Source organism: Falco rusticolus, chromosome 8, assembly GCF_015220075.1.
Source record: "Falco rusticolus isolate bFalRus1 chromosome 8, bFalRus1.pri, whole genome shotgun sequence".
Classification (NCBI taxonomy): domain Eukaryota; kingdom Metazoa; phylum Chordata; class Aves; order Falconiformes; family Falconidae; genus Falco; species Falco rusticolus.
This window is the reverse complement of record NC_051194.1, coordinates 6,030,538-6,051,004: the sequence shown is the minus strand read 5'-3', so window position 1 is coordinate 6,051,004 and position 20,467 is coordinate 6,030,538. Positions and strand designations below refer to the sequence as shown.

The 20,467-nt window shown below is 41.7% G+C and overlaps 1 protein-coding gene across 2 annotated transcripts in view; it reads left to right on the top strand.

Moving 5' to 3' along the window:
- ADAMTS2 (ADAM metallopeptidase with thrombospondin type 1 motif 2) overlaps positions 1-20,467 on the top strand; it is a 260,988-nt gene that overhangs the window by 132,102 nt on the left and 108,419 nt on the right. For both annotated transcript variants that reach the window (XM_037397227.1, XM_037397228.1), the window contains one exon: positions 10,172-10,331. In XM_037397227.1, coding sequence (XP_037253124.1) covers positions 10,172-10,331 — 160 coding nt within the window. The remainder of the gene's footprint in view (positions 1-10,171; positions 10,332-20,467) is intronic.

Genomic DNA, 20,467 nt, shown 5'->3' with positions numbered 1-20,467 from the left:
CTTCTCTACAAAGCTGGCCAGTAGTGAGTGATTGTCTTTGGTCCCTTAGTGTCAGTAGCCTTCTGTTTTCTTAGTAGATACTTCCTATGGCAAGGGGTTCCAAAACTGAAATGTGTGTTGTATGAAGCCGTACCCCCATCACCTGTCACGCTTGTTGGTCTTTGAATCCACACACTGAATCTACAGCTCATGTCCTCAGCCATGATGGACTGTCTCTTTTGACTTGTCCTTTAATCAGACTGGGAACGTTAAAACAATGCCATGATGAAACTCCTGGTCTGAACTTGCCACTTGTCAGTCAGAACCTCCGTCCTCATGCCCACAATGCCCACAAGCACCAACTCCTCAGTGATTCCTAAGAGACCTCCAGACATGCTGTGAGATCCTCAGCATTTGCTTTAGCAGATTGCCATATGGATGCATATACATGGCCCTTAAGGAACGGTATTCGTTTATATGTGAGTGCACTTTATCTCACTTGTAACAGTGAGCAGGTTGCTTCAGGTGTCTCTGGGTGGTCTGTCTGGCTTCTGTTTTTGTGGCTGGTGTGTGAAGGTAGGGGTGGAGACCTCCAGCTTCTTCCCAGCAACAGCCAAGCTCCCACTGCCCTGAACTTCCCTTTGCCTCGCTGGCTCGGTCAGGACCAAGCAGAGCCTTGGGAGAGGCTGGGCTCTCTTCGCTCAAGGAGAGGGCTTGAAGAAGAGGCCCAGCTGATGTTTGATTTTGTTTTTCCAAGGACAGAGATCACCAGGTACTGCCAAAGTTCCCAGAGCCTGGTTTGGGCTTCACTGATGTTCTTTATTTCTTCCTCTGCAAAATTTATTTGTTATCGTGCAATGCTAAAATGTATTTGTTATTGTGCAATGCCTAAGCCTTGTTCCTTGAACTGTATGTACTAGTATAATATAAAGAATAAGGAATGTTAATTTACAGATTTTTAAGGACAAGCTTTTGAGTTTTTTTGTTTTGTTTTGGGGAGGTGTTATTGTTTTTTGAGCTGCATAAGACTGCCTATAATGTGGCAGGCTAAAATTTCTGTCAGAGTTTCTCTTTTTGTTTTTGTTTGGTATGTCCAAGCTTTTCTCATCAGCAATTCTTATTCTCTCTATGCTTTCAAATCTTGGAGAGTTATCATATGCTTCCCTTCTTCTTTGTCATACAGACAAATAGTGCACATTATTCTTTGATTTAATCCTTCTTAATAAGCCTGTTCCTCCAGGGATTAATTATTTTAGTTTCTGTACTGAATCTTGCACTTTGTTGACATCTTGTACTGAGAGCCTACAACTGAGTGCAGTATAAAATTGAAAGCTCATCTCTCATTAGTTTTTCATGCTCTCATTTGGATAAACCCTTTCCAGGTTCATTTCTCCAATACAGGGTGAGAGAAGGAAGGTTAAAATAACCCTGTCTATAGGATATGGAAAGGAAAAGAAGTTCCAACTCTAGCAAACTTTTGGTACTTTTGTTTCCCCTCACCCTTATGTGCATCCAGTTGAAGTAGAACTTGCATTTAGCAGAGAAGGACCCTGTCTGGCTTCCAAGCCATGGGTAGCTGCATTAGTCACCCCTGGACCTGTGGCCAGATTTGGGTTTTGAGCTGCTGCATGGAACAGTGTGAACTGGGTGTGAGATGCTCTCTCCCAGGTGGGAATTTTTACCTGCTGGGGGTCTTGCTTTCAGTGTAGTAGCAGACATCAGAAGCTGTGGACCAGAGAGACTTGGTTCTGCCAAGATGTGTGTCTTTCTAGGATGGTGATTTTGGGGGTAAGCTTCCTGAACTGCTCGCTGTGTGGTTGCGTGGGCACTGGGGCTGCTGTGCGAGAAGGGGTGGTAGAGCACAGCGGAGGAGGAGCAGGTGGGAATGGCCCAGGCCAGAGCTGCAGCTCACACACTCATTGGAATATGAAATGTTGCTACAGTGACATCTTCTAAAGGGAAGATTTAGGATTCCTACAGTGTAATTTGAAATGACTTTAAATGCTAAGTTTCAACTCGGATGAATTTAATATATTAAAACTTCTTTTAATATAATAAACCTTTTTCTCCAGTTTGTGGTCTAGATCCTTTAATCTTGTTTACCATAGCAAAGACCTAGACTCTGTTTCCTACCCATTAACGGATCTGATCCAGCTCTGCTGAATTCAGGATGAAGACTGGTTTTGGGAGGCTGCAGCGATGCTTTAGTGAAAGTCTTTGGCCTCTCCTATATAGAAGGTCAGACTAAGCTGCTTTAATATTTATGAATCCATTTATGAATCCTGGCTTTGAGATTTATGAATGTGACACCCGTTGACTTCAGTGGGTGGTGATTTGGGCCTTAAGCAAATATGTTTTTTGGAAAGGAACTTGTGTAGCAACCATCCCATTTTGTGAGAGTTTGAGCTGAAGACCTTTACAGTGGGACCGGTTTTGTTTTCTTGCAGGATGTCAATTCATTTTTATTGCTGAGAGTAGGACTCAACTACACATTTTGTCAAAGTGACCTCAGAAATGTTTTCTTTCAAATGGTTCCTCGTGTTAAAACTGGGAAGGTTAATCCTTTTGGATCTTGCTGTTAGCAAATTCATGGATTTGATATTCATGCTTTTCCTCCCTGAAAGATTAAAATTGAGAAACTCTGTTGCAGGGAACAGCAATTACTATTCCCTGCTTGCAACAACAGCAATCAAATTTACAGTCCCCTGAGTCTGCAAGATCTGCCGCATTTATCATTTTCATTCTTAACAGCTATTTAATAACTCACTCTTTCCCACTTGGAATTACACATGCCTGTGGACATCAAGCCTAAAGACTTCCCAAAATATTCTTGCTTAAGCATTATTTTAGCTAAAAGAACTGCTTGTCTCTGTTTAAAAAGCTACTCGGCTCTTGCAGCTGAACTCAATGGAAATGAGGTTCCTGCTGTTGTGGTGGAGGCATCTGAAAGTTGGAAGCTAACCTTGCAAAGGTGCGATGCTGTTTCCCTGTATAGCAGCTGCAGGGAAGTCTGCTCTGAGTTCACCTGCTCTGAAGTTTGTTACACTTTTGCAGGCTGCACTCTGTATTTGCCACAGATACTAATCTTGCAGAAAACCATGTTTTTTTTGTATTACCTAAACCTTTTGAAAATGAGATTTATGTCTTGTGATGTACCAGGATTCAGAGGTGAGCAGCTGCTAGGATGAGGCAGAGACAGGATTTACCAGAGGGAAGTGGTCCTCAGGGTTCTGGTCCTGGTCTCCTGCATTGCTGCTGGCCCTAGGCAGGCACTGAGCAACAGAGGTGATGATTTGGTACTTTTCTTGTAAAGGCAGAGAAGTTGAAAGCAATGTTTTTACTGTTGTTCACTGGTAAACACCAGGCACTGTGGCCAAGATGCTTGTCTTGAAATCTGCTGGTATTGCTTTGTGAAATCACTTTAATTGTGTCTGTTTTCTTGATGGCTCAGTGAGAAAGAGACACAATCTGTCTCACTATTGTGTCTCTTAACCACAGAAAACCCTTTTGAGTTTCTAAAAGGAGTTATACCATACATATCCAAGATTTGGGTCCAGATTCTCATCTGCTATAAATGAATGCAGTTCTCCTAACTTCAGGTTATATTGGCTGCAGATTTGTCCCACTGCTATTATTAATCACACCTGCAGTTGTGTAGTGACTAAGCTAGGCTCCAGGGTCAAAACTATTTTTGGTAGCAGTGGAAGTATGAATGGATGGATACCCATCCTCCCTTGAGCTACCAGGACTGTATGAGAGCAGCCTTTCGTGAAAGCACTCTGGTACAAATAGCTGTGGTACGGTGCTTTTCATTAGTGAATCTCGAAGTGCATTAAAAATGGGACCTTATCCCCATTCTACAGTGGATAAATAGGGACCCTAAGTAACATATAGTTTTTACAGGGTCACCCAGCAGGCTCTGCCTCTCTGTCAGTCTGTCTGTGTAATTGCTGTGTGTTTACATTATTTCCTCCCTCATTTTTTTGAGGTTATGTGAAAATAGAGCAACTTAATTGCAAGCTGACTTGAAAAAAAGTGGAAAAATACTCCTTGAGACTTAACAGTAGTAAAAATAGGTATGCTTAGTTAAAAACTTTCTTTTTCTCCCCTTCCCCATCCAGACTGGGACTGCATAAATTGGTCTAATTTTACAGCAGCAGAATACAGCACAGTACGTGGCAACATGTTCCAAATGGTTGCTACAATTCTTTCAGTACCTTCATCCACTGTAAAGAAAGATGAATTTGCAGCACTGCCCAATTATTCTTCTGTAATGCTTCGGTAGTTCGAGGCATGTTCTCAAAGAATTAAATGCAAAAATGACATAAGAAGCTCTTTTTTGCATTGTTATCTATATGAATGAGCTAAATAGAAATAAAATGCCAAAAATCAACGTACTGTGTGATTGGGAATGAATACATTGCAGAACTGAAAATGTTGAGAGAGCCCATGTGGGCAGGGGTGAGTTTGGAAGGTCCGTGTTATGTTCTTAGTTGTGCTGCAGACTTCCTGGGTGATCTTGCTCTGCTCATTGGAGCTCCTAGTGCATCAGGTTCATTCTAAGGTAATTGAACTAATATTTCCGTACTTGACATTAGTGTTGGGAGGACACGTCTGTTGTTGTTTGCAAAAGGATGTTCCTGTGGTTCTAAGACCTAGTGAAGGATCGTAAATAAAAATAACATGTAGAATTTGCTTTCAGATTCTCTGCTATACTAGTGCCAGTGTTGGTCAAACATGTGGTTGTGTATTTAGGGTACAGGCGTACTGATATAAAAATAGAACAAAACCTTGTCCAATATGCTGCCCCGCAAATATAAATATTTTCTCTTTCAAGTAATCTACAGAGTATTTTTTGGCAACTATACAGTGAAATGCAAGTCTCTCCTCTCTGCTTCTCTGTGAATTGATTGTTGAGAGGATCCCATGTTGCAAATTCCCCTCTGGAGGCTTCATTGACAGTGCAGGGAGTGCAGGCTCTGAACCCAGGCGCTGAGGTTAAATATCAGATAGTTTGAACCTCCATTTGGTCTCAAGAAGATCACTTGAAATTCAGAACTGTATTTAGACTTTGTTCATGCACAGATATGTCATGTGGCTTGTTACCTTTTTCAGAATCAAACACTAAAAAAAAATAGAGTGCTCTTTATTTACAGAAGTGCTGTTTCTAAGAGTTTCTGAAACACTGTTTTTGAAGGTTACAGATTTAATTAACTAAGCAGACACTTGGATTTTTTTATATTAATTTCAGGTTTGTTCACATTTAGTTTTTAGCTTCTTATCTGTATCATGTGCTTGGAGATTGGGAAGTAAATCTTTCTTTATATGGCAATGAGAAACTTTGTAAAGCTGTACTAATGAGGAAGAAAATGAACATTAATTAAACTTGCAGTTACAGGATGGGCTGAGGCTCTGGAGTCCTGAAGTAGCAGCTAGATAGGTTACTTCATTACAGCCTAGAACAGGGAGCTGTGATGGGAATGGCAATGAGGAGACAATTAAGTTGCTCACCAAGTGCAGAGCCAGCAAGACATTTAATTATCCACAGGAGCTAACACTCTAAAACCTGGAGTTTTCTGTAGATCCAAATATACAGGCAGTCTTTCTGTCAAAATAGACTTTTAAAGAATGTCTTTAGAAATGCAAGAGGGGTTGGGGATGTTAAGGAGACTGGAGAAGAGACCTGTTTTTCAGCTGAGCTCTGTGGTGTGGTGGCAGACTGTTGGTAGGTCTCCCGGGCTGGAGAGGAGGTCTCCCGCGTGGTGGATGGGACTAGTGTAATTACCTTGGGCAGACAGCCCGTGTGGCCACTGCCATTGCGGGTATCTGTAGATCCTGAGGTTCTTGAAAGCCTTGGGAGCAGGTCTTCAGGGATGTGCGGGAGCCCTGTTACCCCAAAAAGAGATTAGTGGAGCTCTAAACCCTGGCCCTATGTATTGCAATGGACTCGTTAGTGGCTTATCAATGTAATTCTTGTCTTAATTAGACAGGACAGTCACTCTCTGCCTTCCTTATGAACTTTTTCCCGTGTGGCTTTCACTTCTAAATAACTGCCTTACTAACCTTACTAGAGGTTTTGATTCTCTGAACTGCAGTTTCCTTTTGTCTTCTGCTGTAGTCTTTAATGCATATTAATGAGTGCTAAGCAGTGCTTGACTTGAGTAATTTGCAGCTGGGCTCTGGAAACCCCTGGAAGGAAGGCCTGGGGATGTCCCACTTTGGGAAATGGTAGGATATTATAGGCTTTTTGCTACAGTGTGGTGCATTCCAAAGGCAAACACTTTTTCAATTAATCTATATTTTTATTAGTCACAGGACACAGTTGCTGCTGCTATTGTTATTTAGCAATATTCCCATATTCAATTTAGTTTCAAGTTAGAACTCCCAGAAGAGGAGGGGAAGAGGTAACAGTGTTTTTTTCGAGAACTGGAAATCCTTTCCACAGAGGTGCTCAATCCCACACCTAGTTCTGCATTACCCAGCACATGTGTGGCTTCAGGGTGGCAGTGCAGGGGAGGGACTGCTAATCCGTAACTCCTGGAAATACGGCAGTCCTGGGGTGGGTGATGAGCTGTACAGGATAGAAAAATGCTGTTGCTAGCGGTTACTTTTAAGCTCTAAGTTTGTGAAAGTAACTACAGTTCTTCTGTTCAGAACTTGGGGAAACTGGTAACTGAAAGGCTTAATTCTGCCTTCACGTCCTCTGGAGTAAATGTCTAGACAATGGCCCAAGAATTTTCTGAAGTCCTTCTAGTCTAACCTGTGTCAAAGGGAAGGCACAGATTTGATCAAACAATACAGCATTTCTGTTTTAGTCATTGAGAGGCATTCTCCAGGAAATTGCAGAAACTTTAATGCTCTCTCTCTCTTGTCATCATAAACTTGATGGTTGTCTGACAGATGTCTTGGCATGACTGACTGGCACAAGGGTGATGGCATCTGTGGGTAAGAACAGGACTGATGAGTGAAGGGCATGAGCATACCCCTGCTGCCAGATGCCTTTATGTTGCTTGCTTGGCTGTGTGCAGCACTGGTGTTGAGTTGGTGACTAAAAGCAATCTCCCTTTCATGGTGGCTGTTTGACGGTGTTCTGAGTAGTATCAGAAAAAATGCATTAGGCAATTCATCTTGAGCTTTTCATGTTCAAAGCACTTGGCAAAAAAAAGACAAATCAGCCCTTGTAATTATCTTGCAAGACTGTTGTTATGCTGGTTCAGAGGTGGAGAAATGGAAGTAAAGAGGTTAAATGTCTTGCTCGAAGCAGCCAGGAAATGTGTGGTGGAGACATTCAGGAGCCCCACGTATTTCTTAATGAATAATTTATAACTGTGGGTATATTATTAGGCAGATGGCTTGAACTGTGGGTTGCTGTAGGAACTCTGCCTTGCCGTCTAAATGAATTTACCTAAAGTCTTAAACAGCTATTTTTTCTTATTTTATTTCATGATAATGTGTTGGCTAAATCAAAGACTGTGTAGGATATACAATATATATATCTAATTCTTTAACAAGTCAAACACACACTAACTTTTTCCTAATAATTCTGACCAAAAATAATTGATGTGTTTCTCAGGACTAAAGGAAAAGAGAAATTCCAGTGTAGTCCCAAGATTAAAATGAGAAAAGAAATATTCAGCTGTGTTTGAAGGTTAAATTTGTTTCTTTCTACTCTCCAGTGGAACTGGGGAGGATACTGCCATGGGGATGTTCATCGTGGTGTTGTGTCTATCCGAGAAGCAGAGTATGAAACGAGTCCCTGATGGATGGCCTGCTATTTGGCAGTGTTCAGTGCCACGTGAATCCCCCTTCATGCAAAAGGGCAGGAAACATCAGCATTTGACCGCTGGTTTTATGTCTTGGGAACCAGCATTCAAATCTCTTTTGCTTAGTCTTACAAGTCTGTCCCAGGGTGTAGCCTTTGTGTTCTTAGGGGGGAGTCTTCACTCTGACCAGATGTTTTCTTTTCCAAAAGGCCAGTATGCCCCAAAAGCTGAAGTTCACCTATAAAAGTTGTTTTTCTGTTAATCAGTTCAACTACTGATTATAGAAGTTGCCTATCTGTTACTTTTCTTAGAAGATCAAAATTCTTCCAAACTCCCATCAGTACCTCCTGCTGCATACAGTGTACAGCAGTGGTTGCACCAGGATCCTGAGGTATGGTCTGCACTTTAAGATCTGGCACGAGCTGCTTAATTAATAGTAGGTTTAATAAATCCAGAAATACACATGAACATATGTGCAACCATGCAGCTTACTAGCAAAAAGCAAAATCACTTTTTTTTTTCACATGACAGTCAAGCGCTCTGTATTTCTCCTGGGCGTACGTATGGTGTGTGCATCATACTCTGTGCAGTTGAGCATGCATATGCTTGTTTCTTCTTAATTTTTAGTTGTGCATTTCTCATAAAAATACTTCACATTTTCTGGATATAATATTTAATGTCCAGAGGAAGTATGCGTGTATACAATTAAAATATAGATTAGATTGACATAAATTCTGAATCTTTTATGTATTCCTCTTTACAGTAAAAGATCAGTTGCTGTCTCTCTGGTTCAGCCCTTATTTTCTCAGTTGTCTTAGCTTCCTTGAGCTGCTGAGCTTGTCTCACCTTTTTTTGTATCTGATGTGGAATCTAAATTAGATAAGAAACAGGACAGGATTTCGAATTCAGTTTCCTCTATATAGGCAGGATGGCATCAGTTTAAATTGCTTCGATATAATTTTGCTTCTTTAATCCTTCTCTTTCAATCTGTTTTTGTATACATTATATATATGTGAAATCTGGGACTGGAAATCTTGCCTAATGTAAGTTAAGACATGACAAATGAACCTGACATTTTTCCAAGGAGGGAACCAAAGAACATACTGTATTTATAGCAGTAGGAATATAGTTTGCTGCTTGTAGAAGAAAAATATGCATTGTATGAGAACTTCAGTGCTGGGATACGATAAGAGTGTTTAGATGATGCTTCTTTCAAGTGAGGGTACTCAGTTCAAAAGAGCCAAACTGGTTCTGGAATCTTGAGGTGGGGCTTCACCCAGCAGAGGGTTTTGGCTCCCAGGAGCTCAGATAGCAAGATGATGTGTGTCACAGCGTCAACATGGTCTGCTGTGCCCAGTGTGAAAGTCCAGTGACTCCAGGATCATCAGTGGGCTTAGTGGGAAAGAGTATGATGAAGGAGTTTCTGAAGGTTGGATCTGGGGCTTCTCTCAATAATAATTGAAACAATTTCTTTCACGTTAATAGTAAGACTTTCTGTTTACAAGCTAAGAGTTCATGACTTTAAGTTCTCAAACACAGATGTGCAAACATATGCAGGAAAACTGATTCAGGCCAACTATCTCTGCAAGGCAGCTACTGGCTGCTGTGACCTTCTGCAGTAGGGCAGGACTGCAAGAAGAGACAAATTCAGGCAATCCAGGTGCCCAAGTTGATTGACCTGCATGAAGATAATGAAAGACTTCTTAAAGTTTTCAGTCTTTATGAGGGTTTCCCCTGAACATGGTGAGAATCATCTGGGTGATGTTCATTTGAGGTGCTCTGTAGAAGTGCAAATTTTTCTTTTTCATACCAGCATGTCTGAACAAGTTTTTATCTCTTAGCAATGCACTACTGACACCTTTTTTTAAACTAGTTGTGGCTAATTCTTGAAGAGTATTTTGTCAGCGAAACCCTTTGCATCAAGGGGTAAATAATCACCAGGCTTAGTTGTCTGCATGTAAGAGAGTACTTTTCCATCTTGCTTCTGAACAGAAAGGCTCTGTTTTTTGACTGTTGAACTGCACATCAGGATCCACTTATGACACTGAACTAGTTGATCCTTTATTTAGAAGGTAGTAAGCACTGGAGCGGTCTGGGCCTGACAGATAGCTAAGGTCATAGTAACTTCCATTGTAGCTGGTTTCTAATGGAGTGCATTTCCTAGACAGATCCTTAGACCTGTACTTTGCTCATGTGGTGCAAGGAGAAGTCCTTTTGGTTCGGGGTTGTATCTTTTGTCCTTTCTTGTCAAGTTGGGGAAATGATGCTTCGTTTTGCTCTAATAAAGAATTCACCTCGTTTCCTCTCTGCATCCTAATTGCTCTCTAGAGAGCACTAAAGTGTGCTTAAGCATATTGTAACTGTTTACTTACAACGTCTGCTGTATGTGCAGTAATGCAAAATGTTCGATCTCTGCCCTGTTGCTGCAGGCTGGCATGATTCGCACAGACAAGGACGAGTTCTTCATTGAACCTCTGGAGAAGGGGGCCCAGGAGGAGGAAGAGGGAGGAGGCAGAACGCACGTGGTCTATCGCAGAGCAGCTGCCAAGAAGGAGCTTCCTATTGAGAATGCGGATGCCGTGTATAAAGGTAAGGCAGAGATGTTAATGCCAGCTGATATATAAAGTGTAGCTGAAGGCATGTAGCCAATGTGATCTGCTATCTCTGACTTTGTTGTTCTTGAAAATGGAAATGTGTTCTTAATTCCTCTGTGGATGAAAAAGTAGGGAAGGAGTTGAACACTTTATTTACCTGGGGTAAGCAAGCATTGCAGCAGCCAAAACCATCTCCAGGATGGTGGAATTGTATATGCTTGAAAGAGTTTCCTTGGTTCTGGAGATAGCATAATGTCGTGCGTCCCAATGAGTCCCTGGGTCAGAGCAGAAGGGGGTGGTGGATGAAGCAGCAGTGCAGAGGTGCCTGTGCCTGCTGGGGACAGGTAGCAGTGCTGGCTTTACAAAAGCTGCAGCAAGAACATGGAGGCTGACATGGTACGTGGGCTTCTCGCTGACAGTGTCTTCACTGGGCTGGATTTAGTGCCAGCCGTGAAATAATGGTATCTTCAGATATGAACACAAACGTTCTTATTTATGTGTTTCCAAGTGTGGAATTTAACATACTAAGTATGTGATAGACAGTGATGGAATAACGGGAGCTAAACATAAACACCTGTTCTATGTAGTATTTCCTATTTCTCCAGTAACTGCTTGGATGTTGCACCTTTTTTTCTGAATAAAGGATGCAAATCTGGTAAGTGCATGTTTTGACAGCTGATGTTAACACTGAGATTAACTGGGTCATTTGAGTGGAAACAACAGAAGAGCTACATTTTTGTTCCAAATGTGTGTACCAAACTGCAGACTTATTTGCCACTCATACCCTAGTATTATCTTATTTTACTATAATATGTTTTAAACTATAATGCAGTGTGTTAGAATGTCCTTTGTAGAAATTTTCCCAGTGATCCCCATCCCTCTACTATGGCTACCTTAATCATTTTCAAAAGAGAAAGAGTATGGTACCTGTTGTAAAAATGCTACTCTACACTCTATTCTTGCATTTAGTAATCCCCAGAAACCATCTGAATCACAGAGATGGGGCACTGAAGTTAGGGTCAAGTGAACAATATAAATTTCTCAATGTTCAAGTTGGAACGGGGAGAAAAAAGAAAGCAAGCAATGGCATTCAGCTAACTTTTTTGCCTCACTTTGGCCATCAGTATGGTCCATGTACCTTGTGACTGACACAGGCTGCGTTGGGCTCTTCTGGTTGCCTTTGAACTTGTTCTGGAGCAGAGCTGGGGGATACAGGAATTTGAATGCCACAATCACATAATCATAGGATGGAAGTTGCTCTTTTAGTAGGTGTTTATAAAATTATTGCAGTGTTGGAAAATATCAGCCAGCCACTCTGTTTCCTCTTAAACAAAAGAGACTTGATTTTATTCACACCTTATGGCAGTATTTTTGTTTTTGGATGGTAAATATTCCTCAGGAGTAGGAGTCTGGTACACAGAAAGGCAGAAATTGTAGATCCGCTCCAGTTACTGGCATGTGGTACCTGCTAGAGGAAGGCTCTGACAGCAGTATCTGAAAACACCTCTCTGAAATGCAGCGCCGTGCTGCGTGGCCGCTTGTGGAGCGGATGGCAGGGCTGCTCGTGGGCTGCCCACCGCGGCTGGCAGCAAAGCTACATGCAGTGTGTGATGCCACCGGACTTCTGCGTCTGTCACCTCTCCTGTGCTGAGGGCTTGTGTAAGGGCTGAAGTTTATAGGCACTGGTACAAAGGCACAAAATCATAATAGCCATCAGCCAGCACTGTAGGATTAAAAAGCAAAAGTGAGGCTGAACTCGGGCAGGCCAGGCTGAGCCGTAGCACTGACCGTGTCTGGAACAGCAGGTGTCGGTGACGGGTAGGAATAGTTGTGATTTTTCATATTTCAAATTTTAAAAATAAGGAAAAAATCCTAAGAGTAGTAATATTCCCTTCCATCCACCATCTTTTGATTTGTAAAACTGATTAAAGATTAGTTTTTATTTTAGAGCAAAGCCCACAATACTGTACAGGTTTTTTCCCCCGTGAAATACTCTTTGTCTTTAACAGAACCACTGAATGTCCACTCCGAAACTGGTCTGTTCTCTGCTACTTTTTATTAAACCTGGCTTCCCACCTCTGATTTGCTCTAGGCAACAGGCATGGAAAGGACATGCTTTCAAAAACTGTAATTTTATTTTCCAGTTTGTCTTTTTCCAGAGTGCATCTAGTTTTGGTTAACAAATGTCAAAATATTTAGTGACTGGGTGTTGATAAACATGCTGTGCTGCGTGTTTCCATAGTGCTTTAAATTAATCAATGAGCTTATTTAGGAAATACTTAGTAGGGCACTTTCAGCATGCTGTAACTGTTTGGGGGGGGGGGGGGGGGGAAGAGGTTAATCAAGAGCACTCCCCCTCTTCCACCATCCCTGGAGACAACTGCATTGTTGCCAAGTCCCATAAATTTACATGTGATGAATTGTAACGCTTGGACTATTTTTAAAGTCCAAGCCTCCAGGAATCTCATGAATATGTGATGATTTTTTTCTCCCTAGGTGAGCTTCTGGCTCTTTTAACTTTTGATAAAAACTTTGTTGTTTCTGACTGTGTAAATAAAGTGAGTAACACAAAGTGTATAGTAGTCCATAATTTTTAAGACAGCATCTTTCAAAATCCCATGATATGTTAATTTAATCCTATGATTTGGGAGGGGATTGTGAGTCATGATTTTTGAATGCTTGGGTTTGGATAGATAGATACAAGTCCCTTATAAATATTCCTGTCTCTGGCACTCTTTTCACAAGAAATAGGACAAGCTGTTCTCTCCCCAGTGAAACAGGAGGTGAACCAATTGAAAGCTCCATGGACTTGGAGTTGAGTGGGTCAGTCATCATCTCAAGGATGAGGGGCTTGCGCTGGGCAGCGGTCGTGCTGGACCTTGCACCGCACAAGGGCTTTGGGATTTACTCCCACCGTCGGCAGGTCCGTTAGGGACTGCTGGGAGGGAAGTCTCTGCGGGGGAGAACCTGGAGAAGTGGGGCTGGGGCTGTGGAGCCGGAGGTCCCAGCGGGGTGTAGGGAGCCTCCTGCGGCGCAGGGCATGGGGCTCTACAGGGCTAGGGGGGCTCTTCGTGCCTCCTGTCTCCATCCAGAAATGAAGAGCTCTTCATGCCCGGCACACCGCCTGAGCGGGTGGTCGTCTTTAGCCATTTGAGACTTTGGGGGCAAACTTGCTCTGACTTTAATTATTCTCATAATGAATCTATATGGGGCCATAGTCTCCTAAATGCAGTTGTTCTGCGTGTTGGTTTGTTGGAGATCCCGAGTTAATGTGCGTGGCTGCCCAGACAGAGAGCTCCAACACAGAGCTGCAGGACAGCAGCAGAGAGGTCCCTGAAGTGGACGGGCAGCTGATCTTCCCCAAAAGACAACTAGGACTAATGGAAGATCCATTTTCTATTGCTGTGAGGGTGGATTCATGCATAAAGAAAAAAATCTGCATTTTCCCAAATGTGGAAGTAAATTCGAACTGTGCTAACAGGTACGGCAAGGGGGACTGGACAGCACTTTTGTCTAGCATTTTCCATGTGCTGGTATCTATCTTGTATTATAGTAAGGGAAGCTGAGATTTTATTCCATCTGTTTAAAAAATGCAAATAAGCAAAACCCACAGCCTCCTAAGCCTTGGAGAGATCAAGGTATGCATCTTCTTTTATGAAGGCTCTGCTGACGTGCAGGGTTTTAAGAAGTGGAATGTGCTGGGAGAGAATGGACATGAAATGAGCAGCAGAGCTCTAGTCTGATTTCAGACCGTACCAGGTTTGCCTCTGTGTTTACGTAAAACGCTATCAGAATATTGGGAAAAGTAAATACTTCTTTTGGCAGCCTGAATCATTGTGTTTTGACTGGTGCAGGATTATCTGGTGTTTGTGAGAATCACAGAGTAAAGGGTGTAATATTTCTACTTGGTTTTCCCCTCTCAAAGAATACTATTTGTTATGTACTGGAAAAATGTAAGCATCATATTTTAGGCAAGTAATAATCTGCAGCAGAGTAGTACTGTGAAATTCTGTGCGAGCTCGTTACAAATTAGGCTAATTGTTTTGGAAAGAAATATTGTCATGTAGTGGTTGATGTATTGCAGGTATGGTGGGAATAAACCCTATTTTTTCTGGCAACTGCTTTTAGTACTTGCATGCATATAATAATTTATCTTTCTCTAGATAAAAATAAGCAGCATGTTGAAAATATTTTAATATTTCCAGTTGAATTCCTTCTTACAAAGAAGAGAAATGTTGCTTGACAGCAGTAAAACTTCCTACATGATAGAACTAGAATAAAATAGGCATGCTAGGGGAGGTTGTTTTTTCTTCAGACTGCTGGGTTTTTGCTTAAATATTCTTTAGGTGTTTAGAGTTCTTTAGGTTCTTTAGATGTTAAGTGAAGAGATGGCAAGTATTTAATTAATGGTTATGGCAAGGTCTGGAAAACCAGCTTGATTTTTGCCTCTAAAGACAATCTGATTATCAGGCTTGTAAGCTTTAATATCCATTTCCCCAGCTAAATTACTGTGTCTGTTATGTTGATCAACGGAGAGGAAATGATTATACTAAAAATTCCTTATGTTTGCCTTCTCTCTCAAAATCATTGTCTAAATATGCTGCTTCGAGTTTTATTGTATTGCTTGACTGATGAGAAACAGAAACTCAGCTTTACTTGACAGTTTTATTTACTGTGCAGATGAAAGATGACCTTAGCCAAGAACAGTTTATTACTGAAGGAAGACAGCAAGGTAACTCTCCAAATGTGCTTAAACCAGGCAGACTGTTGTTTCTTTACTGCTAATTAAATCCCTTGGAATGGCCAAACCCAATCTGACGCAAGTCCCATCATGAATATGCTCTGGGCTGACGGGGTGGACGGACTCACAGCCTCTGCTGGAGACTCGTGATCCCTTTCCCAGGGCAATACTTGGGCTTCCTTGCGGTCAGACCTTCAGAAGCGTAGTGGCTTGGTGCTGAAAGATGGGATCATTTTCTGTGACCCCATGGTGTACTTCTTGGGGCAAAACCCATCCTTTTCTCTGTCTTTTTTTTTTTAATTCTACTACTGTTTCCTTTATGTCGAGGATGGCTAACATCCCCTGGGCCATCAACACATACCAGTCAGGTAAAAGGACAGAAATAAGTTGCTGCTACTACTCAGCAGAAGCAACCAGCTCCTTTCTGACAGATGCCCAAACCTCGTCAGAGCAGAACTGCTGCTCAGTCCTGTTAGTGACATCTGCCCCTCCACAATGCAGAAGGACAAAAGCCTTTCCTCTTCCTCACACTGATGGGACGTACTGGAGTCCTGAGGGGCTGGGGGCCGATTCAGCAGGAGAGAAATCCATGTCAATTTAAGTGTAAACAACCAAACACTAGAAGTTACTGGAAAAGATTAAGAAGTTAAAAATATGATAAAGTTGTAGCAACTCAGTTGCCAGAGCTTTGCAGGTTTTAGAGATGATATTTCAGAGGAAGACTACTCCATCATAGTCCATCAAACTGTCAATGCCATTGATTTACTAATGTATTTAAATTACTTTTTCAAAACCAACGTACATCTGGTGTATATTTTTCTGGATTGCCTGAAATGACACTCAGATTGGCTGCAGGTTGGCTGGTTGCCATTCTAATTTACAGAAACTTTCCTGGTTACCTTTGCAGGGGAACAGTTCCTTCAGGAAACTGAAGTTTCTTCAAATTCAATCAATATTTCCTCTCAGCATGTACTCCTGCTGATTAATTACTGTTCCCTTATTTTGCAGTCAGTAAGGCACTGATGACAATATTTTTTGTCTCCTTGCTACATCATCTGTGCATGATAAATACATCTGTCTTTCTCTCCTGTCTTGGGTTTTCTCTGAATTTCACATTGCAGATTCATGGGGCTTTTCTGGGAAAGGAAAGATTGAGAATTCAATTGTGAATCAACTTTTGAGTAAGAAGCAAGGTTATGCACTCATGAAAAAGCAAGTCTTCAGAGAGTGAACTTAGGCCGTTGGGTGTCACCCTTCCCAACCATAGGTGCAGCTGATGAAGCAGTTTTTTGCTAGCACAGGCAAGTAAGATCCTTGCAGCAATTTTAATATGAAACTTTAGGATAAATCTAAAGGTTTCTATTTTTATAACAGTGCAATAAATCATCTGGGATGATTAGGTGAAGGCTAATGAACAATGCTCTTACATGTCCTTGGTGTGAAATACAAGCAATAACCTTTTTTTTCCGGAGTTGATAGAATTTTCTACCATAGACCTCCCCAAGCAGGTGGCCTTAGCTGGGCCACAGAATGGTCTCAGGTGAAAAGTCAATCCTTCGAAGTGCTTCTGGGACAGTCAGTTTTCTTTTGTCTGGAAGTAAAATTATTATGAAGTTAATTGATTTTTTTATTTTTTTTTAGTATTAGTAATTTTGTTGTGGTTTTTTTGGAGGGGAGGGGAAGTACTCATGTAACTGCAGCTGCGTGGTGATGCGCATGTGTATCAGGATGACTGTAAAGCTGTGCAGGCTACTCTTACAGTGGGCTTTTTTGAATATTTGAGTGCTTTGGAAAGCATATTGCATCTTCAAAAGGCTTGTGCTTTTAATTAAACATCTCCTTTTTTCCAGATGCTAAAAATCGCTTTCAGAACAATTGAACGCTCATTAAATCTTTTCTCATTATTTCTTCATGACATCAAATCTGTAGTCCCTGCAGCACTGTTTTGTTTCACCAGTAGCATCAATCCTCTTGTACCTAAGTGAAAAGCAGTGGGGTGGCGTGGAGTGGTGCAGAACCCTGCTGCACGGCGATGCTGGGACGGGGAGCAGGGAGCTGCCACACAGGCCGGCTCCGCTGTGGATTCCTGGTGCTGAGCTGTCACCTCCCTCTCCCATGCGCTCCACAGAAGTGCAGTCATTCCTGTAACGAACACTTGCTAAACCTGGAATACAGGAACAGAATAACAGTGTCTTAAGAAGCTCAGTTTCTGTGTTTGTCCCCACCTTTCTCATGAGGTAGCCTGAGATCCACGTAGACTTCAAGGAGATACTTAAGCACATGCTTAACTTTGAGCAGGCACTTAAGCCAAATAAATTCCAGTGGGATTCAGATATGCGCCTTAGGCTAAATGTTTTTTTTATTCTGAATGGAAGTGGGTTCTGTTTTGGCTGAGGCATGTTACTGGAGCAAGATACTTCCATTCAGAAATGCATGAATTAAAGGTGAACAACTTAATTATTTGTGCTTATTTAAATATCACTCATTTACTGGTATCATTAGCTAATGTCAAAATAAAATTAATTTCTTTCTCGGCTGATGAGTTAATTTTAGCCTTTCTACCAATTCAAACATTATGATAAGGCTCTCCTAAGTGATTGTTGTGAACAGCTTACAGCTGGACTTGAACATTACCAAATGCTGCTAAATATAATCAAACTGATATTGGTCTACAAAACAACAGTTTTCAATTCTCATACAAATACTCCTGCAAAATTTTTATGAAAAATGGGAAAGTGCTCATTTTATTTTATCACATTCTTCTGTCAATTAATTCAGCACTGGGTGTGTGTGAAACTAAGCTTGATTAATCACTTGTTTATGTTTACATGTAGTCAACAGTTGCTTGTTTATAGAGACAAAACATTTTACAACAGATTTCATTAAGGTTCATTTTTATTCTTCCTCATAATATCCATCGATCTCACAGTCCTTAATGAATTTAGCCTCTCAGTCTCCTGGGAGGAAAGAGAGAACAAAATATTTGCCTTTTGGACAAGAGTAACATAAACCTTGTTTTTACTGAAAGCTGATCCTGTTTCTTGCTGGTAATAACCCAGTGGAAGAGCAGAGTTCATTGGAGCACCAGTTCATAAGTCAAAACGTTGCCTTCAGAGCCTGTGCGAGTGCTTGCATGTGAGTGTGTGCAGCCGCCCACAGGCATGTGAGGAGTTTTTGCTTATGAAAATGTATGTGCACACCCACATGGTTTTTGCAATTTCACATTTACGTTTTTTTCCCACAAAGTGTCATCCTATTGGGGTTTGTTTATTTGCAAGCTGTGTTCATGTTGTCCAACCTGCTGAGAAAGACAGAGGATGGCAATGGTCCAGCGGGTTCTGATGTCTCTGCCAGGCACAAAGAGGGAGAAACTTCTTCACAGAAAGACCTTAATATTCTGACAAACTGAAAGTGTTCTGCAGCCCGTATCTCTGTTTAGGAAGTGGATTTTGGAACTGAAAGTTCAAAAATATGAGTAGCATGTAGTGTCTGCTGTTTTGTACCATGGGATTCAAGCTCTGTGTTTAATAACAATACGCAAAATAGCATCTGGTATGCGTCACTAAAATAAGCTCTAGTAGAAAATGCTGATAAACATTTTCTGTATATTTCCTGACTGGAAGTGGCATAAATTTTGTCTGCTGTCCATGATAATGATGATAAAATAGTTTGATCAGGCTAAAAGCTCCAGGCATCATCAAATGAAAGCAACGGACAAGCCCAGAGTTGCAAGGTAGATGGGTATCCTTGAGACATCTACATTTCTGTCATTTCTTGTAACAGTAGAGCCCCATGTGAGGCCTTGTGAAGTGGTCCAAGGATTAAAAATGTATTCCAGCTGATTCTGACTGTTCTCAGCTGTGTGAAATCTGCTCCTCGGTGGCCAGCCACTGAAGCAGTGCTGTGTGCTGCTGGTGTCTCAGCACTTGCAGAAGGGACACTGGAAGGGTCACTGTGTTTATAACAGTGCGAGACCCAGGTGGAGAATGAAAAACAAACCACTTGGTCTTTCTCTGCACTAATTTAATTCATGGTGGCTGCTGTACACAAGCATGTCCTACAGGCAAACGCTGTTGCTCATGAGCTCAACGCTGGTTAAAGGGAGAGTATTTCCGTGCCTCAGAGCTGGTGCTGCATAGCTAATCCCCGAGCTAAAGGGCTGTTTTCTTCAGCTGACTGTGTATATGGTAGGTTATGCATTGTAACGCATTTAATCACTGCATTATGCACTGTTCGCTTTAAAGGCTGTTTTTCCCACTGCCCTAAATCCATCTCCCAGCACAGGCACAACTGCTTGTCCTGCCTCCCTTCCCTGTTGCAGTCACAAGTCCCATGCACTGGGCGAGACACAGCAGCGCTGGGGCAGCTTAGCAGCGCAGACAAATACTGCTCGCCACTACTCCCTGCTGAGTGAGCTGGCAGAGGGACACCGAGAATTTCACCTGCCTTTTGCAGTTAGGGTGAGAGAGGGATGCAGGTCTTTGGGCCTGATTCTTCCCCTGGTGTGTGCGGGTGCAGTGATGAGCAGGGAAGCATGTGCTGCTTTGATGCTTTTGCTTTAGCAAAGCACGTGTTACGCTCTGTGGGAGGCTGGGGAATATACCTGTAGTAACCCAATGGTTGGTATGAATTAGGTGCATGGTCTACAGAGTATTGGTTTATAACTAGAGCCTGTGGTGGGTAATAACTTTCTGTAGCCGTTTTGTAGCTCTTGCTTATTTATTTGTGTTCTCTGTGTTTTGAATTCCCTAAGCAATTCTTGGGGCTGCCTGGATTTTTTAGGTAAAAATAACTCACTTGAAAAGCAAGCAACAGTGGTGTTCAGCTAGTGCAAGTCTCCTTTCCCCTGTGCTTTCCTGAAATTATAAAAGGCAAGAGGATCTTAGACCAGGGAAAAAGCCAGCAAAATTAGTGATTTCAGTTGAAGCTGCACTTTGGTACAGTAGTAAATTACTTTCTTCTTGAAAATATGTGTTTTTCTATAGAACGGAAACACTATTTTGAAACTGGGATAAGTAACATAAACTTGCAGAAACTATGTTACTGCAAATTATGAGTGCAAACTCTGATTTTTCTAGATTATCACGTTACAAATGATTTATAATTATTTTTCAAAATATTTTGTCCCAGACTGTGTATGGCATAAAGTCTCACATGCATGTTTGCCGGTAATAGTTTGAATTTAATTGTCTTTGTTCATTTGAATATAAACCTCAGGAGCTGTGTTACCTAACATTTGCGTGTTAGATTTTAAATGTTCTGTTGACAGGACTGTCTTGGTCCATGATGTACTCTTAAGCCAAGCAATGATTATTTTGTTAATGCAGTGGTGCCTTCTTGGATTTGAACCCTTTCTTTTAAAGGCCAATTAGTGAGCAGTAGCCACCAGC